The sequence below is a fragment of the Dromaius novaehollandiae genome, chromosome 1 (genome assembly GCF_036370855.1).
Source record: "Dromaius novaehollandiae isolate bDroNov1 chromosome 1, bDroNov1.hap1, whole genome shotgun sequence".
Classification (NCBI taxonomy): domain Eukaryota; kingdom Metazoa; phylum Chordata; class Aves; order Casuariiformes; family Dromaiidae; genus Dromaius; species Dromaius novaehollandiae.
In genome coordinates, this window is record NC_088098.1 from 217652074 (window position 1) to 217677153 (window position 25080).

Consider the following 25080-nt stretch of genomic DNA (forward strand, 5'->3'; position numbering starts at 1 on the left):
AGTGCTCGGCTGTCTGAGATCATTCCTTATAAATATCAGCCAGCAGAGGAGAAAGAAGTCCTCCTGTTGTTTTCTTAAATCAGTGTCCAACCACTCTTCCTTTACATGCCACAAAGCTCTCAGGCTGATCCAAGGGAGGGACTTGCAGAAGTACAGTTGCTTTAGTTAGAGGTACATTATTTTCTCTCAAAAGCTGTTAACGAAATTAATGTTCTCAGCAGGCCTAATAAAGAAACTTTATCCTAAGACATAGCGTGTCACCCTTATGCACTGACCAGATTGCGCTAATACAGATCATTCATAAATATTTAAAAGTGAACCAAGCTTCACAAGTATAAATCAGGCCCATTGCATTCACTATCCCCTTCACTGTGGGAAGTGCTGAGCAGTTTCTGCTCCATCACCTTGCAGAACTGCAGCACTTTTGGGAACTTAGCAGTGAATATAGCATATCATTATAACTCCAGAAGCGTACAACAGGTTATGTTTCCAGAGCAAGTGAACCCCAAATCACAGTAAGAATAGCTCATCCGTTAGGGAATTCAGGCACTGGCAGAAGAAGTGAAGAACTATTCTACACCAGACTTCAGATGTACTTGTTTAGACAAGAAAGTTTTGAGGCTGTCCCAAGGTAAAGCATATGTGAGAGGCAATTACACAGGCTGGAACATGGCCAAGACATCAAGATGATTACAAATTCACCTCCTAAACACGTCCCAGGAGCTTTGATAACTAAGAGCGCTCAGAGCCATAGCATCATGCCTTCTCTGAAAGAACAATTTGTTTTAAATTATTCCCCATGACACGCTGCTTGCCAGAGACGAGGACCTGCAGCCAGCAAAGCGCTTGGGAAGCTTGCAGACTGTTTTGCATGTTGGCACAAGCTCCAACACATTCACGAGGGCTTTGGAGAAGTCAAAACCCTGGTAGTAAACAAAAGCAAAGCTTCCCCCAGCCCGTGGACTCCAAGGAGGGACAGACAACAGCTTCTTCCAAGCTAACAGCAGTCAGATGTTAATTTGGCTTGCAGGGACAGCTTTTAGCTGCTAAAGGCTTTTCTCTGCCAGACAGCTCTGGAGAGCCAGGAGAAGCACTGTGACGCCCCTTTGACAGATGGGGAACCTTTCAGGGAGATGGTTTCCTCCAATTTATACCCTAGGGGATGTCGGGCACGGTTGGGGAAAAAGGGGTTGGAAGTTCTCCAAAGTCCTCTTGGCCAGCAAAGAGGTCACAGCAAGTCACTGAGAAGAGGAGGTGGGCAAACTGGACGCGAGTGCAGCAGCTGACCCTCGAGCCCTACAGAAAGTGAAGGGTTAAAGGGTGCTTCCGTGGTGGGAACGAGAAAAAAGCTACCCGCCAGGGTCAGTGTTTCCAACATCCCCAGGATGAAACTCTCATCACCAATTTCTAATGAAAAGGCTCCTGAAGCGTTATTCACATCTCCTATGAACCCGGACAAATTTCCTCATCAGGCACATGTGGATTCTCCTGGAGGGAAGCAAGGGCCATCTGTGCAGCACTTCCCACCAGCTCCCCAAAGAGACCAGGCAGAAGGAACAAGGCTACAGCTGCTGTAGTGAAATCAAGGGATTCCCATCCGCAGATGAAACAGGAGGGGGGCTACAACAAGGCAGGACTTTAATCCACACGGAGTTTGCCTAGTCCTGTGTATTCCTGTGAAGAGGGCCTTGAGTCATGCAGGCAAGGATATCAACGCACAGAGCTGCTTGGGAGTGCCACCAAGGAGTTATAGCACCCATTAAACTGCTTGCACCGCTCTGGGTTTTACTAGCCAAACTGGGCCCTGCTTAGCATACAAGGCCCAAGAAGAAAGACCCTCTGATGCTGGAGATGAGATTGAACCACAGAACACATCTGAGGTCAGGACATATATATATAAACTGCATAGCCCGAGACCACTGCCAGAGTCACATTTCCCATGGATGCAGCAGAAAAGGCTGGTGGTGAGGAAGGAACAGCCAATTTGTGTGCAATGTGAAAAAAGCACTTGTGTTTTATGCTTTAATTTCAAGCTAACAAGGCTCTGTAAAGCCCCATGAAGTGTTAGGTTTTGAACCGAGCTCAGCAACCCCGGGAGATGGTTGCAGTCACGGTTTAAACCACAGGAGCAATCTGCAGCACACCTTGCCTTCTCCCATCCTACCTCTTTTGGCATTTCGCGTGGGAAGAAGAAATAAGGCACTGCAGACACGGCCACGAGACTGGCTGCGACCAGGTAACCAAGCCACCAAGCGCCAACCCATCGTGGGTCCTCGTTCGTGAGCTGGACTTCCTCTGCAATACAAAGAGGTAAAACAGCATTTAAACAAGGGTGGTCAGAGAGGTCCCACCGCACCTTTCCTGCCCTCCCATGCGCCCAGCAAGGGGACAGTGCTGGGTGGCACCAGCCAGCTGGAGACTTCGGTGTTCCCAAGCTGGGGACCATCAATTTGGGCATCTGAGCAGCATTTGCACTTGGCTCATCCCGTGGTGCTAAATCTCATTTCCTTCTGCATTAATGCGACAGGGACATCCTAGTGCTGTAAAGGCAAAGGAAAGCACTCCCATCACCGTATTTTCACAGAAGGAGTAGCCACATTGTGAAAAAGCTCAGAAATGCTCACTTGAGGGGGAGGAGGGGGGGTTAAGTCAAGATCTCTCTCAGCACACAAGTAAAAATCCTTCCTGAAGATTAAAATGTAGGTAAGAATTCACTCTAATCCCTAACATTAGGCATCCAAGAGCCCTGTTTTGATTTTTAGAGTCTGGCTATCCGCACAGAAACCCACTGGCCATGTCAGGACTTGGAGCTCTGCCCACCACCCTCGTCCATCAGCCAGTGCCAACTCTGCAGTTCCAGCAACACAAGGCAGTTTTAAAGAAAGTATTATATCCCTTTTTTATGGATTCTAATTTTTATCCCTTTTTCCTGACCACCTTCCTTCTGTCAGCCCAATATCCTTCCCTGTCGTGTGGCACGCTGGCAAAGATAGCATGTTCTGCGGGGAGGGTACGTGGCATAAATAAAACACGACATGCAGAAGCCAGGATGCAAATTCACAACAGGGTGGGTCTGCAAGCAAAAAACATTTCTACAGAGCACGGGATTCTTGTGGTTTGGTAGCATTCATGAGCAAGCTGAGGGAACGAGTCCTTCTGCAAACCTCTTTCTTAACCATGAGGCTTAATGCAAGTGAGCTGTTGTGAAGGGCAGTTGGGTGCAATTAAAACTACTCTCAGTTCACCGTAGTGTGGTACAGCAGGTAGTGCAACATCTACTCTCCCATCTCTGGACGTAACAAGTGACAAGTGCTTGGAGGAATTGGATAACTGCCCTGCATGATGTGTTTAGCAAACGGGAATTTAAAAATCCCTTCCTGAATAAACACTGACAAGCTTCTTTCCAAGAAAACAGGAGGTTAAATGGGATTTAGCAGTAAGCAGCCACAGCTTGCTAGTTTCCCCCAGTAATCAGTTAGTGTGAAGATAGCTCTGAAACAGGATGTTCTCCAGTTCTGGCTACCCAAACACATTTCTCATTCAGCTTCGGTCTGCAGGAGATGCCTTAGAAGATTTAAGCATCAGGGTGTGCAGGCAGACTGCAGACCCTAATCCTATTTCTTCGCCCTTTGGAGGCAGATAAGCCAAGCCCTGTGCAATCAGAGGACCCTCTGGGGCTGGCAGCAGGAGTGGTGGTGTTTGTTCTGCAAATACATCGACAAACCCCTGGCCAGAGCTCAGCTCTGAGAGCGCGGGGGCTTGGAGGGGAAGTGTGTGCGTGTGTGCAACCCGAAAGATATCTAGAGTGTGTTTTAGCAAAGATAATAAACAGAGGATTAGGGGTGATGCTTCATTTCACTGCAGAGAATGAAGAGCAGAGTAAGAAACCGGCCATCTGGGACTGCCCATGGGGATGACCCGCTGCACTGCTCAGAGGACCAAATCTGCTCACAGCCTTTTCGTAGAGGTTTTGCTCAGTGTCTTTGCCTGTGTTTCTTTCACCATGCAAAGGGGCCATCTGGCTCCTTGGCCCAAAGTTGGGGTGCTTCCCTGAGGTGAGCTCACAGCACTAGAAAGCGTTTGAGGGGTGGTATATAACAGTAAGCATTTTAATACTGAACCGATCTTTCAAGCAGAAAAATTTCCATCTGACTTTAAGGTCAAAGGAACTGGGACTGAGAAAAATGATCATGATCAAAAAGAGCTATCAACTCCCCCCTGCAGAAAGGGCTCATTGAGTTCTATCCTTGGGAATTCCTAGGAAAAGGATCCTGTTAAAGGATTCAAAATATGTATGAGTGTGAACAAGGTAAGGTCTCACGGCTTTGTCATGTGCATCACAACTTCTTTACGTAGACATCCTGACTTTCTCCTTTGCATGGCCTCAGTTCTGTGGGAGATGGGGTCCCACTCCCTGCTGCTGTGTGCGGCCTGGGCAGAGAGCTTCTCAGGCAATTCCCCTGCTCGCCATCCTTTCTGCAGCCTTAAGACCCACACATATCACCCCATGGACTGCAGACCCAGCACAGTGTAGTGAAAGGGCTTTGGCAGGGCCAGATGTACTGATTTCAGAGTAATTCCTTCTTCACTGGCAGCTGTCCTCATCTTTTCAGCTCCTGCAGCACATGTAGGGCTTCCTCCGCCTTTGCGATTCCAATCAAAGCTTTGGCTTCTGCTCCTGGGCACCTGCTTTCTGCAGCTTTCTGCAAAGCCCCACCATGCATCCATCTGCCCATGAAATGCCTGTGGTACACAGCAGCCTGTGCTGCTCCTGAACGGCACTGCACCCAGAGCATCGCAAAAATCCCACTAGCTAAAGAACCCAAAATGCCAGGATGGAGCTCGAGCCAAAGGCAGGGCATAGGTCCCAAGCTCCTTTGTAAGGGGGCAGATGTTAGGCAAAGGATTTGTGAAAGATCACAATTTAGGGCATGTTTCCTTCACCTGGACTAGATGTGCTCAGTACAGGAGCAGTTAATCGCCAGTGGACTTCAACTGTCTGTGCTCAGGATGCTTTGCTAAGGCTCACCCACCAGTGCGGAGGATGGATTAATGCTGCAATAAGCTTGGAGGTTGCCTGCTAGGAGGAAGCAGTGGGAAGATCAGAGTGTGTTCCTGTGCTGCAAATACCGTAAACATATAAAGTGATAAAGTCCAAATGAAAAAACATCTGGTGAAGTCAATGAGCAGGAATGAGCCGGAAGCCCCAAGGAAGGGTCAAAGCTATTGCATTTACAGCATCAAACACCCAATGCTCATCCAGCTCCAATATTGCATTTATAGCATCAAACATCCATGGTGCCCATGGTGCTGGGCAGGTCTCCGGACAAGCTGGCAAACGGGGCCATATCTGTCACTAGCAATTTTCATCATTCCTCCCGCATCACTCACACGTTTGGCCTCTGCCAACATGCTGCTGGAGCAGCAGGGGCAGAGATCATCCCTCCGCTCAGGGACTTCTACAAATGCTTTGACAGCACAGCTCAGCTACAGACGTTTGGAAAGCTGTTAAGGGAAATCCCTTTCATGTTTCTCTCTTGCCCCGTCCTGCATTTCTCTTCTTCCTGTTTTCACCTTCCTCCCATCCTACCCCTCTTCTGCTTCTCTGAGTCCTGTTACCTGTTCTCTGTTCCTTCTCTCCTATTTCTCCCTTCGTCTCTCTCTTTCATGCCCCTCTCTGAGTTTTGCTTGTCCTCCACATCCCCCCTCTTCCCCTGAGCTGGCTGGTGGTGAAAGGCTCTGCATGGTGTTTCTGGCAGATGGCAGAGAATTTTTAGAAGAACCAACATGAAGTCTGCTCCGAAAGACGCAGCCGTGTAAGCACGATGCAGACGAGCATCCCTCTGAGCGGACCTGGCAGCAGCCCAGGTGCAAGAGACCGAAGTCTGAAGGAGGCGGAAGCGACGATGGAAATACGGGATTCTAGAAATCACCAGGCTGGGCTTAACCTGTGGACTTGTCTTTGTGGCCCTAAATCAGATGGGAGGGACCTGCTTACTTGAGGTATGCACCCTAGCACTGACAGGACCGGACCCACAGAAGCACTGGCTGCTGGAAATGATTCCATGAAGGAAAGCCAGACCTTGTCTCACTTGCTGGCAGGTCGCGTCCTGACCCCCTTGGTACCAGGATGCCCGCAGAGGGGGCTGTGGGCTCAGTAAATGGGAATTCCTGCACCCCTGGGTAGATGCGTGCTCCCGCCCCTCTCTCCCAAGCTCCCCCCGGCACATCCATCCCCCCCGTGCCCACAGCCGACGCGGTGCCGGAGCGTGGAGGACGGCTGCCCGAGGATGCCCTGACTCACCTCCGCTGACTTTGTCAATGTCGACGTAAAAATGCAGCATGGCAGAGCCCAGCATGAAGGCCACCCCGGGCCCGATGACAGTCAGAGAGAACAGGATCCCTGCGGAGGGAAGAGAGCAGAGAGGGGCTCAGCCATAAGCGAAGGGACCACAGGGGACAAGAGAAGCATCAAGGCAGGACCAGCCAGAATGGGCTGGACCAGGATCCATCTACACTGTGTCCTGCCACCAACTCTGGCTATTTCCCTTGGTTTACTCCTTTAAAATGGCCACTGCTTTCCATGCTTTTCTTACTGCTCTCTCATTTCTTTCCCCTCAAAAGTTGACAGCCCATGCTTTCCAGGCTCCCTTCATAGGAAACCTTTTGCAGCACTCAGATCTTCCTTTGGATTCACACAAAGGCTGGGACCAAGATGTGCCCCTTAGTATGAGAAAACCAGCAAATGCAACGTTACTCGAGGAACTGCTGACATAATCTGGACTGACATTTGTACTGTGCTTTCTGATTTAATCACTTCTTTATATAACACAGTTTACTGCCTCTCATTTACCTTTTATTGGCAACGACTCCTATGTGAACTACTGATAAAAAGATCAAACACATGTAAGATTAAACTCCTATCTTACAGGCGATCTGTTTAAATATCTTCCAGGAGGTTGGAGCATCCACTGGAGAAAAGTCGATGCAGACAAAACAAATGTTCTTGTAGTTTCTTGACAGCTAATGTGACCCGTTCTCGAGCCATCCTCACTCCCCAGCCAGTTCAACAGGCTGTCACAGATAATAGCTACAAAAGAGCGAGAAGGACTTGCCGGGCCCATCTTCTCCATCCCACCACCCTGCAGCATCCCTCCTGCCCGGGCTGTTCTCCAGCACCTCCTCCACTGAAGGATACTTGCTTGCCTCCCAGGCAATTGCCTCTGGTGTTTAAGCTCCCTATAATTTTTTCCCATAGCTAAACAAAGTCTTTTTTTCTTTTTTGCAGCTTAAGTCCACCGCTGCCTCCTGTGAATATGGAGACGAGATTATTCTTTTTCTCCTTGTTGAAGCTATTTTGTAGGAGGAGATGGTTATCGTGTCCCTCTCAGGCTTTTCACTGACAGGCTGAAAACAACGGTATTTCCAGCCTCTCTCCTAAATCATGTTTTCCAGTTCTCCTCGCTCCTTTCTGGTGTGTCTCCAGTCTGTCCAAGCTTGAAGCAGTCACGCTATTTTTGCAAATAGTGCATGGTAGAGCAGAAAGGTTATGGCAAGCTCTGCTCTTGTTCACGCAGACTAGCACAACGTCTGCCTTCTTTGGAGACAGCTAATGCTGGAGTCCCCTCTTTTCCATAACAGGGCTCATTCCCCATCTTACCCAAATAGAGGGGAGAGTTCCTTTCGCTGGCGAAGTCATCAATGTAGGAGATCCCGAAGGGCTGGATGGGGACGCCGCCGATGCCTCGCAGCGCCTGGGCCACAAACATGACGAGGAGGACCTCGTGGTTCTCCTTCACGGTGTGGGGCATGCAGCTGGCATCACTGAGGTTCCCACCGGCCCCCGGGCCGTCAGGCTGGCAGAGGTCGGTAGCGTTGCTGAACATGCCTGCGGAGACAAGGAGAACGGGTCCAAGGGGACCAGCCAGGGAGCAAAGTTCGGTAGCAAGAAAGAATGGGCTACCTAACGTCTGCTCTTCCCAAGGATAACAGCAAGCCCTTAGGTATGCATGCAACAGACGTGAGGCCAAGATCACTTCCAAGAGCTTTGATGGATCTTGCAATGAAGTTAAGTGAGGAAAAATTGCAGATTTTCATAAACAGGGGCTCAGGAAATGAGAACTGGGGATTACACAGGTGCCTAAGTGAAAGTATTGGTCAGAGATCATGTAGCAGCAGCCTGATCACCCCTAAAATACCAGGGATCTGGTTATAACCAGGTTTTCATGGCTATGTCCCAAGTCATGCAACTCCAAGTGCTGGACCTGTGGCCACCTGCACCAGCCGCTCTGAAAGGCATGGTTAGCTGGTTTCCAAATTGTCATTAGCATCTGACCCCTGTTTGCATCTACAAATTATTCACCTATTAAATCTTTCTTTGGTGGTTGGAGCTGAGCAAATCAGCTGCGCTATCTCTGTTGAGTTGGAGAAAAGCCCTTTACTGGAGGCTTCTAATGGATTTGCTGAAGCTTCGTGGCAGGATTTAGGAAGGTAACAAAAGAGAGGTTTTCTCTCTTCTTTTTTTCCTTATTATATCTTCACCTTCTTTCAGGAAGGGATCCTGTGCCTACAACTCCTCCCTGGCCTGGTGCTCCATGAGTGGTTTATACCTGCATGTTTGCCACAAGAGGTTGATTTTCTGTTGGGGTCTAAAACCTCAGAGCGTCCCCTCGGAGATAACTTAGCTAAACAAAGAAACACAGGTGAATTACCCCATAAGCAGGAGGACTTAGTCGTGAAACCACTGCTCTCCCACTGTAGACAACTGCCTTTCACCTCCCTCTGCTATCTCCCTGGGTCAAGCCAGGGCTCCCTCCCGTATCCTTTCTGCTGTGCTCCTGCAAAGGGCTTTGCGTGACAGGGTTCACCAGACCTTCCCTTATCTCAGTTATGAAACTGAAACAAGACAGCAGTTCGTGCGAGTGTGGACAAGCTGGCTCCTCTCATGGAAAATCAGATCCCTGATGGCTGGGGAGAGACCTTCGTACTATCTGCTGTTTATCTGCTGCATAAATATGTGGAGGATAAAGGTAATCAGGAGCACAGCCTACGTTTTACCAGTCTTAATGCCCTTTTCTCTGGTTCCAACCCATAAGCTGTCTTCTATTTTTGCTTCTGCATGGCCAGCTGCTGCTTCTCAGAGCTGAGACCATTTCATTGTCAGAAAGTCAAAATTCAATATTCAATTCCTTGAGGTCAAACCCCCAGCTTGCAGCTCCTGATGCCATGAGAAAAGGTTTTTTCCTTTATCTTTCCTAAAAGGAATAAATTATGCACCTAGAGTACCTACTGGCAATGGAGTGGTCGTATTCGTAGGGTCCCGTTATGAAGTGAGGGAGAGACATCAGAAATCCGGCCAGGGAGACGAGAATTGCACCACAGCCGATGAAACGGGGCCTGTGCACTCGGCTCCCAAAGTAACTTATGAGGACGATCAGCAGCGTGTTTCCAACCTGCAGCAGGACACAGACCAAGCAGCCTCGTAAACGCTGGGCAAGGGAACGACAGGAGCATAGGAAAAGTTTTCGCCTGGTAGACCAAGGGAGAGGAGAAGGGAGATGTCACCTCATTGAAGGAAGCAAGTAACCCCGATGTCTGGCTGGACAGGCCGTATCGTCTCTCGATGGTTGAGATGGTGCTCTTCAGGTAGCCAGAGATCAGGAGCTGGGAGAGCTGCAGGAGCCCATGGCAAAAAACAAAGAACTGCCAACACAAAACGAGAGAGTCCAGCACTGTAACTGCAAGCTGCAACATAACAACAAACTCTTTTCCATTAGAAACAAATACATTTCATATATAAAGGTTGGGATTTTGAACACGAATAGCCACCTTTGAAATATTACCCTGTTCCTGTTGTTGATTGTGTTCTGAAATTAGGTCAGGGCCGATAAACATTTCCCTGCCACAAATGTCAACAGAGTTATTACTTGCGAGGAGAGTAGTTTCTTCAGTAGAAAATAGCTTTGGACAAACAAATCATTTCACTTGGGCTGATCGTAGTTTGTGTTGGCCTTGACCGTGAGATTCGGCAGTGGAAGTGGATGGTTGCACAACCTTCCCGCTCCAGCCCAGCCCAAGCCAGGCAGCTATTCCCAGTGATGGCAGGAGCTCTTATGGTGGGGAAGGAGCCCCACCACCAAACTCAGCAGCAAACGGTGTTTTTGGAGCAGGACAGAGAAGATAATACAGCTGTTCTGCTTCCTTCCCCCACCCCAACCCGGTTCAAAGCCATGGATGAAAAGGACATTTCTCCTTTTGGAAAATGTGATAGTTCTTCTCCATTTTCTGAAAGAAACCTTATCAAAGACCTTTAGCTCCCAGAAAATCCTTTGACTTCATCTCCTCGAGGGTCTGGGACCTACTAGTGCATGGCCACCTGCACGAACGCCTGGTTCAAACTGCCCAGCAAGCTGTCCCAGGCCAGCTTCAGGATGGATGGAGGACACTTCCCCTTCACCTAGAGCTCTGCAAAATGCTCAGCAAACATGGAGAGGTGACAAGCAAGACCCTTCCCTGCTGCCATGTGGCTCTGCACAGACATCCTTCCCCTGTCCCCAAATGAGTTAAAACGAGCTAAGCAACCCAAACCATCTAACGCCCTAAGGAGATGGGCAACTCCATCTCATTGCAGGAGAGACCGAATATCCCTGGCTTCCCGCAGAGATGCTGCCCTCAGCCTCGGGCACTGCAGGAAGCCAAGGGGTGCTGCTTCTGGCAGACCTTTCCCAAGCCACTGGCCAGAGCTGGGCATTGCTGTGGCTCTGCACTTCACAGCCAGCTCCCACCAGGCAAGAACCTCACGCCAAGGAGCCACTCGCCCCAGGCTGGGTTTTGGCTATGTCTCATTCTGTTCCTGAATTGAAGTGGGGCCTCTGCCAAACTGGACTGCTCTGTAAGCAGAGGGAATATTTACAGTGCAAAAAGGCAAAAAGTAAAAAGGGTTTGTTTGAGTTGGCTCCTGAGACCTGGAATACCAGGGTATGGTAGCACTGCCTTCAGTGACTTGTGTCTTCACGAGGCAAAGCAGGGATGTGAACCAGGAGCTTCCAGGCTCATGCCGCTATTGAGGCGTGCATCTCGTTTGGACTAGAAATGTCCCCCAGCCAAGGGAAAGCTTTTCCAGAGATAGCTTCACCTAAACTGCTACATTCCTGCAAGGCATGCTAGGCACTGTTTTCTGCATACATGAGTTCAGAGATGGAGGCCAGCTTCATTTTTTTTTTCCTGGCATCTGTAGCACACAGCCAAACAGAAATCCAAATCCGGGAATTTCATGGCATGTTGGTTTGTATCAGCAGCTGCCTGCTCAACAGCCCCCGAGCTCTCCCTCACGTCCTCTTCAATGCAGGAGGCCAAAATCGCTTGGGAGGCTGGAATGGTAAAGACGGGCAAACTGAAGCACAGCACAGAGAAATGACCCTGTAAAAGTTTTGGTGACAGACCTGGACAAGAACCCCATTTCTTCCTACTCCAGGGTCTGTACAGTAGCCACCAGACCACGGCGCAGCTGGTTATTTGCCAGAAGAAGTAGGACCAGACTCCTCGACTGGAGCCCCGCTGGAGAGGCATATATCCCTGCTTGTCCTGGCTGCACGACACGGTGCTGCGTTCAGTCCTGCAGCAGTGACAACGTGTTTATATTCCTGTGTCTGATCGGGCCATCTGGCACCTTGACTTGTATGGCCTGGAATGACACTCTTCAGCCCTGCAATGGGAGATCGGTTTTTACACCGGGTGACCCTCATAACAGCTTCGGAGAGCAACGTCTGCTAGGAATGATGACAGCAGCGCTAAAATCGAATTACTTCTGGCTCCCTCCCTCCCTGGGCCATCCCTTTCCACCATCTCAGAGCTCAGGAAGCAAATCTTGCCTGCTTTGCAAGCCCAACGACAGGCTTGGAAGGGGGTTGAGGCACCAGAAGAGCTGCTTCATGTCTCCTCCATTCAAATTCGTGGCTGTGAGATGAGCTTTGGTTCAGTCTCAAAGGTTAAGTCTGTACTTGCACATGAAACGTGCCCAAGGCTGCTCTCTGGTACCAAGGCTGGTGGGAACAGCACAGCCCGCATCCACACTGCCAAACTCTCTGAGCCTCCAGAACAGGGTGGTTTCACCCAAAACACCTGCTGTGAATGGTCTGCAGTTCATGCTAAGTCCCAACCTGTGCCTAGGAGCTTTTTGGGAAAGCAGTAGCTGGTCCAAGCCCGAGACATGCAGGCAGTATTTGGGCAATTTGGTGGTATAGCCAGGCAAGCTCCAGCACCAAGGATGTCCCCTGCCACTGCTCAGGCTCTCAGCATGCCCAAAATGTCCACTTCATGCTTGGAAGAGCTGATCTGGGGACCGGCAGCAGCCCATGGAAGTGTCACCTGGAGAAGATGTGGAGCAGGCCCAGGAGAGCAGACTTGCCTCCATGCCCATCATGAGAGCGTGGCCATGAGGAAAATATACAGCCTGACCCATCTCGTCCTTATTCTTTTGTCAAATACTGATTTCACAGCTCCAATGTTCTTGGAGTTTGACAATAGCGTGGTGTTTTCATTTCTTTCCAGAGCTCTTTTCACTGATTACTTCCAACCCCTGAGCTTGCAAATCACCATAAACAGTAGTTCCAACATAATCGTGGTCAATTTTTGTTAATGTTATGATTTTTTAGTGGCAGAGAAAAATATGTATTTATGGGAACATGTTAGAATCAAGGTGACATTCCAGATGGGAAAACAACAATTTTCAAGTGGGCTTGTGTCACTGGAAAGCATCAGTTTAAAAACAGGGGTTTGGTTTTCTCTCAGCAAGCTTGTGCTTCTAGTTCCAGTCATCCAGAGCGGAAAGCTAAACTGGAAGAAGGACCCTGGTCTTTCTGTCCGTAGAGCAAACACAACCTGTGTGCCCCTCAGTCTGCTCAGGTTTTGGGGCTGTCCTCCATGCCATGGCCGCTGAAGGCAGGGCTTTTGGGTGGCAAAGATCTAGGCTTTGAGCTCACAAAGCTCCTGAACTGAAATCCACGGTGTTTTTATAGGCTTCTCGTCACCTTTTCTGCAAGGCGAAAGCAATACTGCAGGTTCTGGGGGACACTGAGAAGAGCTAAAGCCTGGGTCAGTGCAACCTGGGGATGTCTGCAGTGCAACCTTAGGGGATGGCACCAGATTAAGGAAACCTGAGGTGGTCTAAGGAGCCCCAGCATCCCACTACAAGGACCCTGGGGTGCCCAGGGTGGAAAGCAGCTACCTCTTCTCCACTTGCAGATGGGCTTTGCCGGTCCTCGGAGGACAGAGGGCCTGGGTGAGGCAGAGAGCCGTGGGGTGGTTAAAGAAAGCACAGCAAGAGCCCTCAGGTGTGCAGCGTGTCCCACAGAGGGAGCGGGCTCATTTAAAGAGCTAAGAAGGCATCCAACCCAAGTGAAAAACAGCAGGATGAAATGAACGGAAGGAAAAACCCCACTGATTGCCTGGCAGAACTTCCTAAGATTGAGCTATCAACAGCAGAAGGGCTCCTTTGGCTTGTAATTAAGTGTTTCAATGTCTTTTCCTGAACACATGCCTTTTTAGAAAAGGCTTTTAACTGGACACTTCTAGTTGCCAACACCTAGCATTTCTGCACTATTTTTGATTGATTCTCATTCCCATTCGATCCCCATTCCACGACTGGGCTTGAGACTGGTGGGATCTGCCAGGCCGAGTCAGATGGACTACACAGGCAGTGGGAATATGATTTCTCTAGATTCATTATTTCAGGAGATCAGGAAGCTCCATCATTTTGATTCATCTGCAATTCAACTGAGATAAAATGGTCCTGGTATTTAAAGCCATCCTTGGAACTGGCCCTGTCAACCTAAGACATCACAGCTCCTCTTACAATTAGCATCTCCGCCAGCCACAGCAGTCATCAGGAACACAAGAAGATGATCTGGAGGTGACTTGGATTGGCAGAAACCAGCCTTTTTCCAGACCCTGGGCCCAGAGGGCAGGACACAGCCCTGGAAAGAGAGGACCAGTCCCAGAGCTCAGGGATCCCAGAAGCATCCCAGCTGTTTGGCACCTCTTTCCCATTACAGACTGAGCCATGTTCACATCCTCTCCCCTCTAAACTGCTGGCATTAAGACAACACCGAGAATCCAAACCAGCATTTGTGTAGGCTGAGGAGGAAGGAAGGGAGTGGTTTGCAGTGGTATTTCTTTTATAAACACCTCTGAAGCATTAGTAAAAGGGGAGCTTGCTCGGGTGTAACACTGAACACCATACTGGACCTGGAGAGGACCAGTGGACAGCCTGGATGCTCTGTGCTGACATCCTCCTGCAGAGAACCAGCCCATCCGCTGCCCACACTGTGGGTTGCAGAGCACCCCAGGCACGTGTCTCTGCACGAAAACAGAGATTGTGTCCCCTCCATCTCGACTGCACTTCACGGTGCCCCAGAAGGAAGGAGAGCATCTCTGCCAGGTCTCTGGTGATGTCCCCTCTGGTGATGTCCCCTCGCTCAAAGGTGGCATCACGACTGTGCATTTACAACCAGTAAATAGCAGCCAGCAGTGGGGAGAATGGGCCTTCTCCAACAAGGAGCAAAACTCCTCGTGGTGCTTCTATGCAGTCAGGCTTTTTAGGATGAGAGCACTACTTTTCTGCATTTTTTCCTGTTTTTTTGAAGGCTCCCATACCACTTTGCCAGCTTTGCTCTACTAAGCCTTGCAATATGTCGGCAAGGTATTGCCGCTTCCACTCTACACAGAGACGTGCTGAAGAGGAAAGACAAATTTAGTCAACTCTAAGCAGACAGTAAATTGCAAAACCAGGGATAAAAGACCAATATCTTATCTTTCATTGGCCTACAAAGCTTCTTAAAAGCTTCCATTGTGTTTTAGTGCTGTTCATGCAGTTTGGCAGTGAAACCTCCATTTAAAAGCTCTGAAAGATACACACCGACTCCTACCCCGGGTGTCACAGGGAAGTCCCTGTCATGCTCCTACCATGTGTTTGGGAGATATTTGCTGCTGTGTTAAGAGCTGTTTTTTGTGCCTTATATGTGATAAAACCCCATGCGCTGGGCTGTTCTTATAGACAGGAGGGAATGGGCCTCGGAGGAATCGGAACTGCCTATAACTGGGCCCAAGGCTCCACCACCGTGCAGAACAACTTGTAATAAAGGCATAGGGTAGAAACATGTCTAGTTTCTTCTTCAGGCGCAGAGCAGAAAACATCCCCAGGTCGGAAACCACAACGTCAGCTGCGTTACTGAAGGACAAGGAGTCCTTCAACAGGGCTGGGTCCCTGATGTCAGGGCTGTCTGGTGCACAGCAGGTTTCCACCAGTGCAGAGAACAAGCCAGATGATGTGGTGGAGGCTGAGATGGACTAGTCGCCGCAGAGGGTGAATGGCCTCAACCAGCTCCTCAATAACCTTAGGAAGTGGCCACAGCTGCAGGTACACACTGTCCCTTGAGGAGAGGTGTGGGACCGATGAGGGTGTCTGTGAATGAGCCTAGAGTCCACGCTCCGGAGCATGAAGGTCCTCTTGCACCTGGATGCATCCTCAAAGCTTAGGATGGCAACAGGCAGCCACGGGAGCAGGCCAGGGTCTGGCATGGATGGGAAACACGGCCATGGGACCGCAACATGCCCTGGGCTGTTGCTATAACACACACAGTCTTTCAAAACCAGTTTCTCCCTCTGCAGCAATCTCCATCGGAGCATCTCTGACTACCTACTTCTCTGCATCCTTGTGCTACCCTGCAGTGGTGGGAGGGAGCTTTTCAGCAGAACTGCTCTTATCTAACTCGTGTATCCAGCACTGGGTGCCAAATGCTCCTCAAACCCAAGATAAGATGTTGGACTTCAAAGGAAGCAGCATCAGATCTTAGTTTATCTGTTCTGACATACTGCAGGAATTAGTGTCGGATTTCATTATAGGCTCAGGGCCCATCAGACTGCAGAGCATTCCCCAGAAGGACTGTTTAGAGTCATGTCTCTGAGTCGCATTTTGACATGTGGCAATTACTTTTCATGCCTCTCTATACAAATATCTGAATTGCAGTGCTATGATTTTTCAGTCCTTCAGCCACTTCAAACACACAAGCTACACTGAGTAATTGTTTTTGTGTTTCTGCAAGAGCTATTCAAATCCTGCTCTTGAAGTTACATTTTCTGAGGACGTCATCTATTTATTTAGAAACCAGACAGGGTGACCTAACTTCTTGAAAGCAAAAAAAAAGCCATCTGGAGGAAACATCCTGTGCTGAATTTAATTGTGTGTTTGGTGATACGCATGGCCAGGTCAGCTCTGCCTGGACACAGATTAGCAGGCAGCTATACAAGCCGCAGGGGTGAAAACAAGGCCTGCAGCAGACAGCTAAATGTGAAGGGTAAAACCAGGGAACGGGATTTGCTTGCCTTGGCTGTGTGCTGTAGTCGGGGTAATGCCCAGCAATGGCTTTGCCAAGGTTGGTCCCAGCCTGCTGCAATGGCAATACCTGCCCACCTACCTCCTGCAGCACTGCCCTGACCTTGAAGGATCCCCTCCAGCTACTGGCTTCTCTGCAGACCTTGCCAAGCAGAAGACCAGCAGCAAGGTGTCCAGGGAGAGAAGAACTGGTCTCAAAAACCCATTTCCACCCAAATCCCACACTTTCTAGAATATCCTCCAGAAAGCAGTAGACTCCAGCATCCATAACCAGTTTCAGATCTGCCCATTACCCTGCCCAGGTTTGGCCTACGATATTGCCAGCCAAGATTTTCCTGTACTTCTGGTTTCATAGCTGTCTTCTCCCAGCAAAATAAAAAATCTGCTCATAGATCCAAGTTGATTTTGCACCTGAGTGACTTTTATCTTTGAAGTTACACACCACTTCAAAGTATCATCGCAAGGAAAAATCAATGGGACTTTGGTTTTAAAGATGTTCGTGCTGACATGCAAAAAACCTGAGCCGAAATGACTAAGAGGACTGGGGGAGAAACCCCAGGACCATCTGCCACAGGACACGTTACGCTCGTAACCCTCAGCTTCAGTTCCTCCCTCTGGAGCTCATGTTCCCCTCTGCCACAAGGGATTTATAGGATTAAATTCACCAGCATTTGTAAAAAAAACAAACCAAACCAAACCATTTTTCTTCCCAGAAAAATGATAGAGAAATCTTAAATCTTATTTTTAGAGGGAACATTCCCTTTCTCAGTGCAATGTGTCTCCCCGGTTGTCATATTTTGCTCTGCAGCCTAGTGAGACTCTGCAGTGAGTCCAACTGTACTGCTGTAGCATTAAGGGCAAATTGATGACAATGCCGGTATTATGCATGATGTGCAATTATTCAGCCAAACATATATGAATCAGATGCTGCAGTAGAGAGGGAGTCACCCCCCGGAGCGGAGGAGCTAGGTGCACGCGCGGTTCTGTTAAGATCTCCTCGTACCTTCAGCCTTTGAGGACCTCAGAGCTGCACCAAGTCCGGCAGGACACTGCATTTCCACAGGACTTTGAAGAAACAAGGTTTAAACGAGTTGTCCTGGCTTACATTAAAATTCAATTAGAAGATAAGAGGGAGAATGGAAATCTGGACTCCCCACTTACCAAGTCGCTATAGGTTCTAACTAAATTAAAACATCTTTTCGTGCGCACACTTGCAATGACACACTAAGAAAAGCTCATATTAAATCACACGCTTTCGCAGCATGCTTGCTGGGCAGCTGGGCAGCAAATCGTTGATGTTTTTCACTTTGAAAAGCCTTTGAGCCATGGTAATACCCCGATGCTGAGGATTTTACAGCGAGATGTCACACTTACTGTATGCATACGGAGAAAATCCCCAAACCTGTGGCCACATAATATCAGGGAAAGCATTTTCTGTCTTGCTCTCAATTTATTCACCCAGCAGACAGATTTTCAGCTGTTTCCACGTAATACCACCTGGAACCCTGGCTCTCACAGACCGCTGCTATTTCAAGCACCTACTTCACGGTCGCATATTCCCACAGCAGAAGAGTCTATTCCTGTCAACTTCATTTGTTTAAACAAGAGCATTTTGAAAGCTGATATTCACAAACCAAATTATATGCTCCGTCGAACATCGGAATTGTCATCCGACAAGACCAACAGTTAGTACAGTCTAGTCTCCTGTCTGCTTGCGATGTGTGAGAAAAGAGCACAAAAACTCCAAAATGTCCTGTTTGCAGAAAACAAGATGGAAATATGAATTTGATCCTGATGCAAGCTGAGCATTAGCTTTTTCCTAAATCATCGTGGTCGATGTAATTATTATTACTACCACTTGGCAGATGATTTTCTTATTTAAATGTTTGCCAATTTTTTAGTATTTTGACTGTTGCTACACTGCCTTTTCCAATAGTATCTTGCAGCAGACCACCAGTTCCACAGGTGGTTTTATCATACCATCGTTAATATATAGGATTCACTGCTGTGTAGAAGTGACCGCCACATCCTGTGGTCCCAATCACATCTAACTTTGGGGACTTCTCCAAAGGGTTTAATGAAGTCCACACATCTGTCAGCCTAAACCAGACTCCAACAAAGCTCTTGGATGAAAATGTGGAAACACTCTCTCCCTGCATGCCCAGATATATCTAGTAGTGATTGCTGAGATAGATACCCTAAGGCAAAAAAAAAAAAGAGGAATATAATGAATTTCCATCAAGGTTAGGCAGCATTGAAGGGTGGGTGGACTGAGTCATTGTTTAGGACATATGTTTTCAGTGTGTAAATTCACACAATAGCAGGATTTAAGCCAACTAGATCCCATTTATTGCCTTTCTGTAGATGCCTAGATAGGTGCTCATAGCCACAGCTTTGCAGGCTGCCAAGTGGTGGACAGAGCATGCAGGAAAGAGACTACAAAAAAGTAATATCCATAAGGGTGAAGTGTTATATATGTTATATAAATATATTTGTTTTTCTTGAAGACCTGGTTTGGGCACTGCGAGTTTCACTGACGGAAGTTGAATACTGCAGAACTTGAAAGTTAAACCCGTGTCGCAACATCATTGTTCCACCGCTTGCTTTTAGATCAAAATAGTCACTTGTCCAAGTGCCCTTCAGCGACAGGCAGCACCTTCTTGCACTTCTCAAATACATTTGCTAGACAGATATCAGGTCAATGCTTTCTGCAGAAAGCTAAACTCTCCTTTTCTAAACTAGTAATCCAAGGTGGATTATAGAAAGCGGGAGGTATTTACCTTGATACTGAGAAACGGGTTCTTGCAGAACGTTTTCCGGGATTGATCCAGGTAGCTGCTCTTTGTGGCGATAGTTGTCATTCTGTCAGGTCTGTTTTATCCGCCTGCCAAAATAAATCATTCAGCACAATGCTAAGTGTTCCATGTGAATTCGCTTTGCTCAGCACAGCAAAATCCAGTCATGCTTTGCAGACTCCCACACAACAGGCACATGGTCAACACAACCGATTATTAATTATGCATGTTTTTCAATCCTTTTAGCACTTCATTTCTGCAAAGCAGCATGCAAAACACTAATGACCTAATCAACAGGGCGTGGGAGAAGTTAAGGTTAAGAGTTATGGGAAGAAAGTTAAGAGGTTAAGAATTATCATCTTACTTCACAGTCATTTTACTCCACAAACAGCTTGAGTAATGAGTGCAGGGACAGAATCCCGGTATCCTCAAATCCCAGCCACACTGGGGTATAGTCAGGACCAATACAGTTTAACATCTTCATCCATGACCTGGATGCTGGGGCAGATGCACCCTCAGCCAGTTTGCTGATGACACCAAACTGGGAGGAGTGGTGATGCCCCGGAGGGCTGTGCTGCCGTTCGGAGGGACCTGGACAGGCTGGAGAGATGGGCAGAGAGGAACCTCGTGAAGTTCAGCAAAGGCAAGTGCAGGGTCCTGCCCCGGGGAGGAACAGCCCCAGGCACCAGGACAGGCTGGGGGTGACCTGCTGGAGAGCAGCTCTGCGGAGAAGGACCTGGGGGTGCTGGGGGACACCAAGGTGACCACGAGCCAGCAAGGTGCCCGTGTGGCCAAGAAGGCCAGTGGTGTCCTGGGCGCATTAGGCAGAGCGTTGCCAGCAGGTCGAGGGAGGTGATCCTGCCCCTGTGCTCAGCCCTGGTGAGGCCACACCTGGAGTGCTGGGTCCAGTGCTGGGCTCCCCAGTGCAAGAGAGACATGGAGCTACTGGAGAGAGTCCAGTGGAGGGCTGCTAAGATGATGGAGGGCCTGGAGCATCTCTGCTATGAGGAAAGGCTGGGAGAGCTGGGGCTGTTCAGCCTGGAGAAGAGAAGGCTGAGGGGGGATTGAGAGGGTATAAAGAAGACAGGGCCAGACTCTTCTCAGTGGTGCCCAGTGACAGGAGAAGAGGCAACGGGCACAAACTGAAACACAGGAAATCCCATTTTAAAGTAAGAAGAAACTTCTCCACCGTGAAGGTGGCTGAACACCGGAACAGGTTGCCCTGTTGTGGCATCTCCATCCTTAGAGACATTCAAACTTGACCGGACACGATCCTGAGCCACTTGCCCCAGGTGATCCTGCTTTGAGCAGGGAGTTGGACTAGGCGAGCTGCAGAGATCCCTGCCAGCCTCTGCGATGCTGTCATTGTCTGATAATCATTTCAATACCTGTAGGAGGAAGGAGGGCAATTTTCACTGTCCCAAGTGATGGGACTCTTCGATTGCTCTGATTGCCTCCTTCATATCTTTGAACCACGCAGAACCTCTTGGCTTATTTCAGTCTGGTATCAGCCCCACACCTGGAATGACCATCCAGTTAGTGCAGGACTCCCCAGACTTGTCCTAATCCCTTCCTGAACCTCCGCCAAAATGGAGCATCCTATGGTCCTTATACAGTGCCTGGGGCAGACTCTGGCCACCACCGTGCTGGTGGAAATCTCCTTGGGCTCTATTCTCCTTCCCAAGGCAGGGCAGCTCCACAGACTCCAGAGGAGCTCCTCGGATTTGCCTAGATACAGCTTAGACCAGGATTCAGCCTCCTTATTATATATTGCATTTTATCACACCGGTGTTTTGGCTTTCTAGATACGTTTGCAATATGCATTACACAGCGACACTGTATTTGAAGGTCAGTGCTATAAAATGACAGAAATACCCTCCACATTGATGAGATGGGAAAAAGGGTTAAAAGAAAAACCCAGCTCAGCTCTTAAACTGCGCTAGAGCAGTCCTTGGGCCAAGGGATCTGCCCAGACATGAAGATCCCAGCAATGTTAGGCCTGCTTCACCGGTTGTGACCGAGTGCAGGTTTGCTACCAAGCGTCTTCATGAGATATAACTGGTTTCAGCTCCCTGTCAGACCGGGTTGCAAGCCACACGGAAGGGTATGCTTGAGCTTTCTTCCCATAGACGAGGCAGGTTTGGAGATGCCGACTTGCCAAACTGCCTTCCCAAGAGCTGCTGCTAAATGAGGAGGGATCTGGGGACTCTCCCATGGGCACAGAGGCAGGAGGCCAGGACAGGTCCTGCCTGCGGGAGGGGAGCTCAGCAAGCCCTTATCCCTCCCCCCAAATGCTGTGTCTTGGATGCTTTAAATTCCTCCTTTGCCATCTTTCTTACCTAGCGTGTTTTTACCTCTCACCTGCAAGTATCCTTCCACATTAAGTTTCTTGCTCCACAACCAACATCTAAATTTAACTGCACGAAGAAACATTAACCTGTGGGAATCCATCATCTCCCTCCCTTTATTGCTGACCCCCTTCCCTTCTCATACTCCGTGCTCCATCCTCCTTCCACATCGGCTGCATCTGTGAATCGAACGATTTGCAGGAGGCCGATTGCTTTGTTGTGTTTTTAGTGCCCAGACTTCCTGCTCGGGAAGCGGCTTTGTTTGGCGGCACATTAAACCCATCAGGCTTTAGCTTGTTGTTCAGGACACGCTAATAGATGTTTCCATCTCGGCGAGTGCAGCATCTACAAGCTCTACAGCAAACGGGGGGAAAGGCTTCACATTACTGTTTATTCTGTATAATTTTATTTCCCCCATGATGGGCAGCAAAGGAGCAGGTACTGTAACCTGGAACAAATTAACAAATTGCTGGCTGATGTCAGTTCTAGCAATAAAGACTGTCTTAACTGTGGTGTTTATACAGTCCTTAAATGTTCAGCACAGGCAAATATGAGAGTGGGACCAGCATACCGCCGAGCTACAAGCTCCACAGCATCCTTTGCAAAAAAGCAATTGCTGCCCTCAGCCCCATTTCGAGAGATGAGATAGTGCTACAACGAAATACAGGATGGGATCAATAAAGTAAATTCAATCGTAAATTAAAGCATCCATGAAAAGCTCCCCAGAACCTCTGGAGAGTTTAGCAGCTCAGTAGCCAAAGTACCTGCCTGTCTCCGGACCGCGGTGTCCAATATTGCTTGTCTCTGGGAGCAGCGCTGTGATGAATTATTTACAGCTGCTGAGTTTGCTGGCAGAGCTGAGGCCTCTCAAAGGCTCAGAGGTGACACACAGAAAAGAAACAGCAGTGCCAAGGTAGCAAGGGAGGAAACTGAAAGGAGTCCCAGCCCAGATTTCCAGGAATGGGCACGTCCACGGAGCTGTTAAGCACTGGAGGTTCGATGTCCTTCTTTCCCGAGTTACCTGTTTTAACGTATTTGCTAGCCCTCATCACCAGAGAAGATGCAGTAAATTAAATCTGCAAACCATGAATACTGTGCTCTGTAGAGGTGTTTTGCTCACCCTGCCCAGCCCTTCCCGGCCCAGGGTTCAAATACGGGCATCTTCTAACCCTTCGGTGAGTTTGGGAAGCTGCCACACCTGGAATACATTTAACCTTTTTCTTAAAACAGTTTTACGCAATCCTCTTGGTGGCTGTATTTTCATAAAAAGGTTAAAAAAAACCAAAGAGGTGGAAACGTTCCCACCAGTCCCTGCACAAGCAGGGTGTAAAAGCCCCTTGCCCTTTGCTGTGCACCACAGTCACCCCGAAGCCCTCGTGCCACCGCTGCGGGAGCCCAGTTCCTCTTTCTCCAGGGGAGTCCCCCGAGTTAAAGGAGAACCTGCGTTAGCTCTTGGCAGCCAGCGGCCGAGGATGCACAGCTAATTCTGCCTTCATCCCACCACGCACACTCCGATCTCATGTCTGACCGGGTTTCCTACTTGCATTTCAGTATCACCTTCACGTGGGCATTGCTTATCAGACACGGAGCGGGATTAAGCCGTAGAGACACCTGAGAGGAAACATTTAGTGGAGATCTGAAATGCTGCAGAGTTAAAAACAAGAGTAAACTTTTGGATTTAGATACCATTTACTCACAATGTCTCTTTAAGAATAAACTGAAACTGAAAAGTACTTTGATTTAGCAGGAAGGACCCATTCAAAGAGCAAGGCAGATAAGACTTAACGAGCAAACCAAAATCGCACGAAGAGAGCACGCGAAGGGCGGTTTGGTGCCAATTTCCTTCTCCAGAATTGAGCCCGTTTTGCTCAGCCCAACCACGGCAGCTCCCTGCTCTCCCGTAACATGTTATAACCCCTGTGAGGGTGGCAAGATCCACATTGCTCCTAAGGAACGGACGTATCCAGATGGAAAGGAAGATAATTTTCAATTAATCGATGAGCAGATAAGGCCGTGCATTGCAACGGCGGGGGATGATTTAGCGCAGCGGGTGCCGTTCCCAGGCCCAGCTGTCGCAGGGGGGAAAGGGTGCTGCAGAGACTTGTTTACTGTTCCCCTTCACTTCTGCATGCTGGAGTCAGCTGCGGCTATAAAAGAACTTTGTCAGGAACAATAACGCCAGCTGAGCTGCCACCGCCACAGCCTGCCCTCCCTCATCGCTTACGCAGCCTCGCCGCAGCCGAACGCTCCCAATTCACCGAGGAGCAATCCGCTCCCTGCCCGCCTTCTTCCTCCAATTTAAAACTGCATCGCAAGGGGCAGAGCCGTGAATCCTGCTTCTCACACGGGACCAAGGTTATGCTGCAGGCAGCAGGGGTGTGAAGCCAAACAGCAAAACATTTCCTCTGGTTTTCAGGGCACTGCAAAGGGAGTAGCGGAGGCTTCAGCACCGCTTGCAGCTGCAGTAGCTGAGTAAGCTCTTCCCTGGCAGAACATTTTGCAAGGCTTTTTTACAAGCAATGATAGCATATTTACAGGACTGCAGCGAAGGAAGCAAGCCTGGGTCTAGTAGAAGAGGCTCTCACGGTCACTGTGTAAATGCAGTCACGTTGCATGTTTGTGCCGATGCCAGAATTCAAAGTTCGCGCTCCAAGTGCAGAAGACACTTCGGGATCACAGCTGTGAACAGCCGGGCTCACGGGAGGGCATCAGCATCCTTTCCAAACACCAGCCCCGTGTGGCCCTCCCACCCATTTCAATTAGCTAAATGAGAGCAATTAGGCTGCGTTTGCACAACACGCCATGTTTATACACTCCATTTAATGAGAGACACTGGTTGCTGTTTGCAAGCCTTGGAGGCAGCTGGGAATCCTGCCTTGAGACCCGTGAAGGGACTGGGCTGTGGTCACACACGGGGGTGGCTGCGAGTGAATAAGTGCCTGAAGGATTTCTCCATGCCACCTTCCACACGTGAGGGCAGGAGGATTGGTTCCCGGGCCAGCAGCCCCCTCCAGCCAGCCCCCAGTGAGACATTTCCACGTATCCATCTCCAGCTGAGCTCTTGGTGCCATCAATGGGCCGCAGCGCTGGGGTGGATGGCACAAGAGAGGGGGCAGTCTGCAGGACTCCTGTCTTCTGCTCCTGGCAGGACACTAACCAGGACAACATGGCAGCTTAAGCCGTGTTTCGTGAGCTGCTGGTCTCTTGCTGACCAAAAGGATGAGCTTGTTCGGTGCAGGGATGGGAAGGGGCCTCCGAGAAACCCAGCAGTGCAGCAATGAGTGTTTGGGTGACGGCAAAGGTGCTGTGTTTCTCCCCAGAGAGCTTCCCTCTGTCTGTCCCAACGGAGACGCCTTCACACATGGACTTTCCTTCTCCCAAAATGAAGCCCGTGGTCTTCACCGCAGGCAGCAATGAGGGACAACGTGGCGCTCGTATGGATCTATTCCCCGGCAGCTTTGGGTTTCACCACCCTGCAGGGTAGCCAAGCAACGCGGTTCCGCTTTGCGAAATCCCTCCGTGCAGTTTCATCCAAGCAGGCTTCAGC

The 25080-nt window shown here is 49.3% G+C and overlaps 1 protein-coding gene across 1 annotated transcript in view; it reads right to left on the minus strand.

Moving 5' to 3' along the window:
- Nucleotides 1–25080, minus strand: part of SLCO2B1 (solute carrier organic anion transporter family member 2B1) — a 58023-nt gene that overhangs the window by 25375 nt on the left and 7568 nt on the right. The window contains exons 2-7 of the mRNA XM_026115319.2: nt 19171–19274; nt 9565–9702; nt 9290–9452; nt 7661–7888; nt 6305–6403; nt 2165–2295 (exon numbers count right to left, since the gene is read on the minus strand). Coding sequence (XP_025971104.2) covers nt 2165–2295; nt 6305–6403; nt 7661–7888; nt 9290–9452; nt 9565–9702; nt 19171–19251 — 840 coding nt within the window. The 5' untranslated portion in view covers nt 19252–19274. The remainder of the gene's footprint in view (nt 1–2164; nt 2296–6304; nt 6404–7660; nt 7889–9289; nt 9453–9564; nt 9703–19170; nt 19275–25080) is intronic.